This window comes from Limulus polyphemus, unplaced genomic scaffold (assembly GCF_000517525.1).
Source record: "Limulus polyphemus unplaced genomic scaffold, Limulus_polyphemus-2.1.2 Scaffold2410, whole genome shotgun sequence".
Classification (NCBI taxonomy): Eukaryota; Metazoa; Arthropoda; class Merostomata; order Xiphosura; family Limulidae; genus Limulus; species Limulus polyphemus.
Window position 1 is genome coordinate 150,333 of NW_013668020.1, and position 11,977 is coordinate 162,309.

General features: G+C 33.4%; 1 protein-coding gene across 1 annotated transcript in view; it reads right to left on the reverse strand.

Moving 5' to 3' along the window:
- The window catches only part of LOC106466884 (fructose-1,6-bisphosphatase 1-like), a 26,844-nt gene that overhangs the window by 2,534 nt on the left and 12,333 nt on the right, over positions 1-11,977 (reverse strand). Inside the window, exons 2-5 of the mRNA XM_013927193.2 lie at positions 9,756-10,011; positions 8,632-8,772; positions 2,832-2,969; positions 643-759 (exon numbers count right to left, since the gene is read on the reverse strand). Coding sequence (XP_013782647.1) covers positions 643-759; positions 2,832-2,969; positions 8,632-8,772; positions 9,756-10,011 — 652 coding nt within the window. The remainder of the gene's footprint in view (positions 1-642; positions 760-2,831; positions 2,970-8,631; positions 8,773-9,755; positions 10,012-11,977) is intronic.

The window sequence follows — 11,977 nt, forward strand, 5'->3', positions numbered from 1 at the left end:
GTAATGATATGTAAACTAAAAATTGTTATTTTTACGGTGATAATCTTATTTTCTTGTGCCCAATAATGCATAATTTCATTTGATAAACAAGTTTAGATTGAATGGTAATTTATAATCAGTCACAAGAACGTCGAATCTGAATCACTTAAAAAACACGGGGGTGCTTAACTTTTTTCCAGGTGTATACTAACAAAGTATTCATATAGCAAACTCCATAATGTTTTGTCACAAGCCAGTAGGCTAGAATTTTAAGCATGTTTAATTTACACAATTCTAACTTTGAAGACAATTCAAATTACTTTAGAAACCAGATACAACTTTAGAAATGAAACAATATTGACAAGAAAGGGTTAAAAGTATCATACAAATTTTTGGTTATCCAAAAGTAAGCTCAGAAATAAGAATAGGATGACAATAAAAACTACAAACTCAGTAAAGCAGCAATGAAGATGAAATCATTAACCAATAATCCACACACCATTAAAATGGTTCATAATATAGTTGATTATGTCAAAGTTTAGTTGTACATAGTGAATGTATTTGTGATTGTACCATAGCTAAACTTCTCATTACTTAATCATGTTTTCATAACTTTTCTTGACACTGAAACAGTGGGATAATTCATACATAATCAAGGTTTACCTTTCCATTTGGGGAATCCTTTGTCGCAGGATACATGAATATACCTCCATACTTCAATGTTCTATGGACATCAGCCACCATAGAACCAATGTATCTTGCACCATAAGGTTTTCCACTCTACAATTCACAGTGTAAAGATAATTACTTTAACAATTTAAAAGTTGTATCACATGAGAAAACAAGTTAACTTTAAAGACAGAATATTAGAAAACATTAGGGGCAATAGAGGCTAAATTTCAGAGCAGTTAATTCTTTTGGGTGCAAAATTTTCCATTACACGGAAACTTTCTTCATTTACACTTAATTACTGTCACAAAAATTAATTTTCCGTATTACTCTCTGAAGGTGAAGAGAATCCCCAACTAGAAATATAGTAATATTGTATTAAGCAGAGACACACATTCCTCAGCAATTAATGTCATGCAATTACAGAAGGAAATTTTTCATGCATGATGATCAACTGATATCAAAGCAAGATGTACTGTGGCAGTTTTGCAGTATTCATAGGCAGAACTGTATCATACAGATAACCAAGACTCAAAGATAATGTTTACAGAGGAATAAATGTAAAATGAGCAGAAATGGGAAGGAAAATATTTAAGTATAAATGTAAAGAAAGAAAATTTTTCTGCAATGGGTCATAATCCTAGATTATCCAAGTTACTAATAATTCTAGTGTCATATTCAAGGGTGATTAACTCAGCTCATGCCAGCTTATACAACATTCTGCCCCACCTACCTAGTCACTTTAGTATGACCCACACCTCACGAGTAGAAACAATAAAGCAGCCTAGTCACACAAGTACATGCCACACAGATAAAATAAACCAAAACAGCTTATAAAAAAAACATTTACACAAGTCACGAGGTTTTAGTGACTTAAATTCAAAATTTTGTTAATCTACTTATGTTATACCAATTAGTACAGTATAAAATCTTAGTTATATCTATATTTCAATAGTATAAAAGTTAAGTTCTTAAGTTTATATGGCAATATTAGAAAAAAAAAATCCTGAATTTCACCTAGTGTGACACATTCTCTATGCATCTTTCATTCCCATGGGAATGGTAAAGACTAGCTTGGATGAATTTGTAACGGCTCTTTTTGCATAGTTAGAAAAACCAGAAACATTGAGAGTTGTGAACTTGTCTACTTTTTTTTGCACGTTAGTAGTCTATGTTCTTTGGTGCATTATTTAATTAAATAAAAATGATTTAGTACATTACTACATTAGTGTGTGTGTGTGTGTGTGTGTGTGTGTGTGTGTGTGTGTGTGTGTGTGTGTGTGTGTGTGTGTGTGTGTGTGTGTGTGTGTGTGTGTGTGTGTGCGTGTATATATATATATAAAAAAGTAGGGTTAAGTGTCACTGACAATCGACAGCAAGAAAAAAGATTAAGCACTTTATTTCTTGTTTTTACATGTTTATTTTTTTATTATAAAAGTAGCTAAAATGTAAAAATATGGATTTTTTAGATTAGTTAAGATTAGATGGGGTAAAATAATAATATTATAATAAAAATTATGAGACACACACAAGCACCTTGTGGGCAGTGTAATTCAATAGCGTAATGTTAGCTACACATTCCAGAGAGAGTTACAACTTATAATGGCATGGATAGTAGTTAGATACAGTTCAAAGGGCAATAAAACAATAACATTTAATCATAAATGTAGTTTCATGTTACAATTTGAAGTCATTCCAGAAAGAAGTAAAAGAAAAGAAAAAAAAAAAGGCTAATTTACATTTATTTATTTTTTGTGGTTATGAGGTTGGTCAAATTGACCAATGTTGTATGGATTTAGGGTAGTGAAAAACAAAGATTTGAATTGTATTGAGGAGGTTTCAATATGCAAATTGAATCCAAGATTTTTGAGAAGAATAAAATTATTTTTAATCTTAACATGAAAATCACTTTGCACACAGAGTATTCAAAACAAATACTCTATATATTCACGGACAAATCTTTCGTAAAAACACTTCATTAAAAAAAATGATTGTGTACAAAATACTTCTAATGTGTTCTAAAAGTCTGCCAAATTTTGTGAAGATACACACTGTATAAAAACTATTTACAAGTAAAAATGGTCCCGTGGTCAGTCCCTGTGACTGACCCTGTATTGAGAGATTTAAACAACTGGTTTAAAACCATGATACCAGGATTTAGAAAGTTTGAAATACAAACTCACTTGTGGGTATTTCTTCCTGCGCACATATTCCGTTACAGCTTTATCCCACAAACTGGAGTAGCCCTCATTAATGCTGTAGATTTTTCCTCTGGGTTTAACAGTCATATTGGGGTCAGTGAGAATAAATTCTCCAATAGCCTTAATAAAAAAAAAAGATTTTAGATATGCAAAGTATCAATAAATAAAATATCAAAAAAGGAATCTAATTAACCTTTTGGTACAAGATTCTATTTTTAATATTGTTTGTGAAACTAATGACCTTTATAACAAAATATTTCATTTATGAAACCTTATTAATTTAGAAATGTTAAATATAATAGAAAAGTAACAGTAAATTTTAGTAAGCATTATGGCCAATAAGGAAACAAGTCACACTGGAAAGAGCACATTTTCAATGCGAACAATGTATAGTGAATAAAAACCATTATAAAATAGAATTCTCTAAGCTGTGCTCAATTTTGGTATTGTCAGGTTTTAATGTAGGAGCCAGATTCTTCATAGCAGGTGACTGACTTGTTTTAAAATATATTAAAACAAGACAAACATACATTCAAATGTTCATTACACCATTGGTTATAAAAGTTGTATCCAGAGCTTTAACTAATTGTCTTCTTTTTTTTGCCAAAGATCAGGCAGACTGCTTCAATTGACAAGAACAATTATTCTTCTCTACTCTGTTATTGCAATACAATCTGTGATAATTTCACTTTAAAAAATCACCACTACATTACAATTATGCAGTCTAGATCTAACCAACTAGCTTCATCTACATCTTGGATGTATATTTATAGCCTGACAGAGGCCTAGAACATTCACACACACACAGTACAAGATACTATGATGCAACAATACTCAACTAAAACAACAAAAAACTTAAGGTTCTAGTGAGATGACAATTACCAATTTATAATTTAACTACACAACATATGACTTGCAATAAATTATTGTTTAAAAACAATGTTAAAACTTGCACTATACTTAAAATGAAACAGTCATGTATATCTAACAATATGCCCCTTTTCAAGAAAAATAGTTACAATTGTTTTTTTGTTTTAATATAATATATCAAAGACTATCTTCAGTTCATGCAAAGTCTGCTCATACAGTCTGCACCAACATCTGCAGTCCCCTTGATGGCCTCAATGTGAAACTGGTGGTTCTGGATGTATAACAGCCACCTTGTAATCCTTGCACTGTCAATTTTGTACCTATGGATGTATGCAAGGGGCTGACAGTACATCTGGATGATGAATTTCTTTCTGTAGCAGTAGTTCTGAAATTTCCAGATAGCAAATATGATAGCCAGACACCTCCATTCAATCAGAGTAGTAGTTTTCACTACTCCACAAATGTACCGACATACATTATGGGAAACAGACCATCTAAATGTTTTTGGAGAAGTACTGCTCCAATTCCAGCATCTGATGCATTGGCCTGAATGATGAACTATATGTTCAAGTCTGGCATTCTAAGGACTGACATATTCAACTTTTGGAATGCCATCTGTTGTGGTTGTTTCCATTTCATTTTGTTGGGTTGGCTTCTCTTGGTTAGGTCAGTGAGTGGTGTAGCAACTTCAGTGGATGAACTTCCTACAGTATCTCACTAACCCCAGGAATGATATGACATACTGCTTAGTTGTCCAAATTGGTGCATCTTGTATGTGGGTTAGCTTCTCTTCTTCCATGGCTATCTGTCAGTCACCCACCTTGTGTCCAACACAGTTCAGCACAGAATAACTGATATAGCACTTAGATGGTGTGATGGCCAGACCTGTTGCCCTCCCTCAACTGAACAGCTCTCCAAGTTTATTCAGGTGGCCTTCCCACCTGGCTGTGTGGGTGAGAAAGTCATCCACATAATGCTTGATGTTGGTGGTTTTGTGCAATATTTTCCTCATCATACTATTAAGTTGACTAAACCAAACAGCATCCTCTTGAATTGGTAGCATCCATCTGGTTTCAAAGGCCTTCTCTTTAGATCCTGTCCCCCATTGGGAGATGCCAATAACCTTTACTGAGGTCAATTTTAGAAGAGAACTTGGCCCTGTCTAATTTTGCCATGATAGCCTATAGGTTGCCCAGAGGTTTGATGTCAAACTTCGTCACAAGGTTATCTTCAGGGAAAACTATACAGAAGTGGTTTGAGCCATTACTCTTCTTCACAATTATCATCAGTGAACAGTAGGCTAAATTCGAAGGCTCAATGATTCCGGCTTCTAACATTACCTCAACTTCTTGCTCAATCAGGTCTGTCATTGCATAGGGCATCTGGTAGGGCTTCACCATGACTGGATACCTGGTACATCTCCAGCTTGCTCTTTAATACTATTGACTCTCAAAAAGTCCATTATATCTGGGGTTGTAAAGAGTTGCCTAGTGCTGATGAGTCTGCACATCTCTCACATCAGTTCTGAAGTAAACTGGGTCCCTCTGTCACACAAGACTTCTTTTGGAAAGTTTACTCTGCAGAACACTTCCAGGAGGATTTCTGCTACACTATCTTTGGCATTTCTATGGCTTTTGGGTAATGTGTCACACAGTTGACTACTGTTACCACACCTGTTGCCCTTGTTGGATACAGGTGCTAGTAATCTGATAAAGCCCACATCTACTCTGCTGAACAGCTCTTCTATGAGATGCATTCACCCAGTGGCACCTTCCCTCTAGGCAGATGTCACAGGACCTGCAGAATGTGGTCACATCTCTGATGACTCCATGGTCAATGGAAGTTGCTGATGATTGTCTACCATATTCTTTGCTCCTAGGTGCCCTCCTACAATCAACTCATGAGCTAACTTAATTCAAGTCCAGTATTCTGTTGGTACTATGATCTGTTTAATTTCTTCAGTAGAACTGTATTGATAGATCTGGTAACAACATTCCCTTCCAGTTCTCTATTCTGTAAGTCACTTTCCCATTGGTCTTATGTTCAAATTTTTTGCAGGCACTGTCCAAAAGTTTCAGCAGCAAAGGGTCTTTCTTCAGTTCCTGTAGACCTACATTCAGAATGTCATCTTTCAAGACTTGCAGAGGCTTGATGTCTTACTCTTCTTTTCTTGAGCTCTTATGGTGACTGTAGATGAGTCAGTCTCCTTTCTGTCTGGTTCCTCCAAACTTCTACTGCCTGGTATATTGTCAATCCCAAAGTCATAGATGGGTGCCATTGAACACAATGCCTTAAGGTCTTGCCTGTAGCATGGAGTGTCAACCTTTATTCTTGATATGGGAAACTTTCCCACTGTCCCATCAACCAACACACACAGATTTGTACCTTGTCCTTCATCTGGTCATCAGATACTAGACTGGTTCTCAATACTGCACATAGTGTCTCATAGGCCTTTAACTTTCTTACCCCAACATAGCCTTCACCTACTGGCATGTTATGGCTTATTGGCACCTCTCGATGTTTGTCACATTCTCCAATCACCACTGGTACTATTCTTATTCCATTTGTTAACTTGAGCTGACCATCAACCATGTACTGTTTATTCATGGTGATAGCACTTCCTTCTTGTGGTGCATCTAACAAGTTCTCTATTCTGCTTCTTCTGGCAGCAGCATCCATGGTGACAGTCACTCTTTTCTTGTTTCTTGCCAGCACCACATTTACAGGTAGCTCTTGCTGCATTATACTGATATTTTTTCTGTTTGTTGGTGACAGACTTGCACTCACTCAGTGTGCCACATTTTATAACTAGTATAAAATCTCTTCTCCCTTTTGTCTGTTGGCTTCTTGTCACCTTTGCTGGCATCCTACTTCGGGTCAGCCACCCCTGGTTATTCTTGCACTTGCCAGTTATACTCCCCTCCATGGGCTTCCATATATTGTTCTGTCAGCTTGTTCATCCTGTCCACATCTTTAGGTGATCTTGTATTAGTAGATCTATCAGTCTTTCAAAGAAGTATCTCTGTAAACTGAAACAGTTTCTCCTATGTCAGGTTTGATTTCTTTGAGTTTTCAGGAGAGAGAGAGAGAAAAAAACAACAACAAACAAACAAACAAAGCTAACAAATTTTCCTCGGTTAAGTTCATAGTATTACAACAAGGCCATTTAACTTTTCATAGTTTATGGCATCTTCTGACATCATGCCTGCATACACTTGTAGGCCTTTTCCCATAAGAAGGGGTCTGAAACAGTCTGCCCAGTTGTTTTAGTCCCAGTTCTAACTTTGGGAGAATCTTTCATACCTATCCAGGAAATCATCCACGTCATCTTTCTGTTCATTAAATTTAGACAGACTGGGTCAGCTGGCTCTAACCCCATTGTTACTCTTGGGTCCTACGTCTTTCTTTTGGTAATTGTATTTTGTGTTCTTATTCTATTTCCAAGTTTCTCCTTTCCTTCTTCCACAACTTTTTGGGTTTGTATTTCACATTCATGTTCTTCTCTCAGTCTTTCTTCCTCTCTCCTCTGTTGATGCTCTTCTGTCTCTCTCTCTCTCTTTGTTGTTTAACAAATTCTTGCAGATCACCAAGTTTAAGCCCAAGTCGATCATCCCTTTCCATCCACTTGTCAAAATCAGCTGACATAGTTGTATAGCCTAGTTGTAATCTCCAAAATGTTTTCACCACCACTACAGCTGTGCATATATAGGCCTACTATGTACGTTTGTGTCTATTGCCGTTTACTACATAGATCGTGACTGACTCACCAATGTCAAGTTTTATATGCAAGAATGGGCATGATTCTTTACAGTAGGTGTTTGAGACTTGTTGGCAATAAATTTCCACAAAAAATAAACAGAACACTTGTTTTCAAATAATATATTAAAACAAGTCAAATGTATATACAAATGTTCAGCACACTGTTGGTTATAAGAGTTGTATCCAGTACTTTAAATAATTTTCTTTCATTGAAGTCCACACAGGCTTTTTCAATTACTTTGAACACAAATGACTAATTATTATTCTCTACTCTAAGTTTAATGGGGATTTCTGAAGTGAAATTATCACAGATTGTATTGCAATAACAATCATGCAGTCTAGATCTAACTAACTAACTAATTCAAACTCATTTCAGACACATACTTATAACCCGACAGAGGCCTAGTATGTTCCATACACTACAAGATATTATGATGCAATAATACTTAATTAAAACAATGAGGAAACTTAAGGTTCTAGTAACATGACACATTAATATAACATATGATTCATAAAGTTACATAAGCAAAGTTGACAAACTATTGCTTCTAAAAATAACTAAATTTAACCCTCATGCTATACTTAAATTCAAGCAGTTGTGTATATCCAACAGGTACACAGTATTTTCAACACCTGCTTTTAGGTTTAATGTGCAACATGACAAAACTTCATAGAAAAAAAAATTACATTATCATTTTTCTTGGATTTATATATAAACAGTTTTATAAAACCTTCACAGATATTAGCATAAGTGCACACATTACCCATTTCCAGGTTTTTTTTACTTTTAAACATGACAAACTACTGTGAAATGTATCAGAGATTACAGCCTGCTCATGTTTGGAAATTGAAAAGAACTAAAACATTTCTATTACAATACTTCCTAATGTAAACTTACTATAATTGATTGTTTTAGTTCTGTGTCAGATGAGAATGTTATCTTAAGTGATCTCAGAATTTTAATAGATAGGACTTAAAATTCTAAATTTATGCAAAATCCTATTGAAAATTATGACTTTCTTTTAGTGACAATATGAGAACAAGTTTTACATTTATTTACAATGAACTTTTGAAACTATTCCAATCCTGAATGGGTGATTATATTTAGTTCTATTTTACAATAATTAACATTAACAGTAAAGTTGTTACATACAGGGTCCAACATAAAACCATTGACTCCGTTGCCTGTTGATAAAACCACCATTGTAGCACTTCCATACAAAGCATAACCAGCAGCTACAATGTTTCTTCCACTCTGAAGCCCATCCTGCTCTACTGGTGGTCCAGTGGATGTCTGGTTAGAAAAAGATTATACACACAAAATACTACATAATGTATCAAAACCCATATTGTACTATACACTTAAATCACTCTTATAACAAACTAGCATTATTTTTTTTTTTTTTTAACTTCTCTTTTTCACTCTTTAAACATGACTGACAACTTAAAATGCATTTCGGTGTATAGAATACTATACGAACTAATGAGCACTACCCAGAGCAGATAATGTTTGTAGTAGCTTCATTTAAGGACAAGCATGACATGCAAGATGTGGTTAATTATCACAGAGGTGCCTGCATAATTATGGACTTGTAAATTGCACAAACTTAAAAATTGTGTTTTAGTATGGTATATCTAATAGGAGTTAACATGACACTAGACTGAGTTGTTCCCATTCACTTTTGTCAATAACAATTAATACAAAATGTATGCTGGAGTTAAATTTGTCCAAGTATTTGATTATTCTTTAATCTTCTTGTAAATGAAACTAAGACTAGTATAAATTTGTGGATGGTACAAATCCCAGTCACAATACTAAGAGTATGATATTCTTTTTCATCCATCCTCATTGTTCTAAAAGATTAAGAATAAATGAGGGTCCAGTATGTAGCACAAAATATAGTTGATCACTGCAGCATTTATACTTTATAACTGCTCATTTTTAATTTATCAAGTTCACCAAAATGTCTAAGTATGGTTCATTTATTACTGACAAGTTAAGAAATGATATGAAAAACAAAACCAGGCCAAGTGGACAACAGGATGAGTTAATTAACTAGAATTATCAGATCATAAAACAGCTTTTTAAGCATCAGGTAGGAAAGTGCGAGTGAATATAACTTAACTAAACACATGCTTATAGCTTGATTCATGCTACATTACAAATACATGCATATACGGGTGTATAGAAAAAACAAGAAGGCTGAATTAATTCAAATTCATTAAAGTGATAGAAGTTAAATGTTTTTAATTCTGAAAAACAGGATTTATACTTACCTTACGATATATAGCAAAGATAGATCCTATTGAAACAAGGCAGTCTATGTTTGAAGAGCCATCTAGTGGATCAAAACAGACAATGTACTTTCCTCTCTTGTCAGTTTCAACTTCAATGCTTTGTTCATTTTCTTCAGAAATAAGAAGACAGGTAGTGAAAGATGATTTAAGCATATTTATAAATAAATCATTGGCAAGAACATCCAGTTTTTTTACTTCTTCTCCTTGAATGTTTGTTTGGCCTGCTATACCAAAACTGTAAAACAAAAATGAGTACAAGTTTAAAGAACTTGTTTCTTGTATATTTGAATACACTTGTTCATGATGAAGTACTGATAACCTGTTCAATCTGAACAGAAATCAGTTATATCGTGCCTTTTTGCAAACAGTAACATTTGGAATAATTATATAATTACTCATTCAACAAAGTTTAATATACAATATAAAAATTCATTTAATGAAAAAATAAAAAACTGAATTATTGATTCCAAAGAAAAACTAGTCCTTTACATTCTTATGTCTCTAAAAACATAACTAACTATTCATTACCCTGATTATATATAAAAGTTAACTCCTAGAAATGACATACAACATTACTTTAAATTTTAGACCAAAAGAAAAACAGTTTAATTACTCCTCACATTAGTTACCATACCTTCAGCAAAATACTACAACAATATTGCAGGTTCTTCCAATAAAACTCATTACTGTATCACTGTCAATAGAACTGAACATGTCAATTACTGTCTGTAATTGACATGTTCAGTTCTATTACACTACTACATTGTTCACCAGTTAGATCATATTTTACATTACAAGTTTAACATATACGACTTTCCACTACCCATTTTTGTTGCCTGTATCAATATTAGCAAATTGACAGGATAAACTATTAAATTAACTGATGCTTTGTTGGGAGTTCAAATTACAATTATGTTGTCTGTCTATGTGTTAAACAGCAACACAACAAAAACAATTTCTTAAGAATATGGCATCAGGTTTCAAGATAATGACAATAATCACACTCCGAGAAACACTCAGTAATTGCTGACATAAAAAACCAACAGAATTTGGAATGATACTGTTGTAAGTAGTATTTTATTAATGTTTTGATTTAAATATAGGCTAGAGGGTGCATAATATTATGATCAAGCAAGTGTATAAAAGTAGTCCTAAATTACCAAAACAGTCATGATGGCATCAAGAATCTAATAATTTTGACTATTATACAGTAAGGGTATGTTGTTTATAAATATGAATGATCAATAAATGAGGAGTTAGTAAAGTTTCCGAGAAGTTAAAGTAATGATTGAGAATTAAGTGAAGTAATTGAGTGTGTGAAAGATAGTTTTTGATCAAGAAAAGACTGATTGTGTAAAGTTAATCAGTAAGTTAGTCAGGTTGGTTAACAACAGAGTAAACTTCTGTTAAATATTATTAACAATTAGGTCTACAGTAACTTCAGAGTGTGCAATTAGCGAGATAACAAAACTAAGACACCAGGGCTGATAAATTTTACATGGAAACCACTTTGTGAACTGCTTTCTGAAATTTGTTTTTGCAATTACTCAAAGGAAAATCATTTTTGACAAAACATTGATGTTTTATTGGCTTATAATTTAGAAATTAAAAAACTTACTTTGACTAACAAAGAAGGAGCACTAACTTAAATGAACAATAGAGAGAATATAAACAAACTTTTCTTTTTGTGGAAAGTAATATTACCCCCTATTAAAAAGCTTAACACTATAATACCTCATTATTGATAAAAGTAATATTACAGTAACACAAACTCCAACTTTGGGCATGCCTAATCATGATCTACGTGCATATACAGAATAAAATATAAGACTGGTTTTGATTAAGTCATCAGGTGATAGTTAAGTGCATTAAAACTTACTTCAATATTAACTCTTATTTAACTGTTGCCTGGCTTAAACTATTCCCATTGGAAATTATTTGAAGTCTTAGATAATACAAAATTCACTTGAGATCTCAAGCACAAAAATATTTCTATATCAACTTTTAGAGAACAAACTAAGATGTAACATTCTGATAAACAATTATGGATTTGTATAACTAGGATTAAATACCTATAGAGCAATTATTTAATACTTAACTTTATCCCTAAGTTTTGAATGTTTGAGAGCACATTGTTCAAAAATTATTCAATCGGACTACTAATCAGAGATTAATGTATAGAGGTTTCAACAATTAAACAA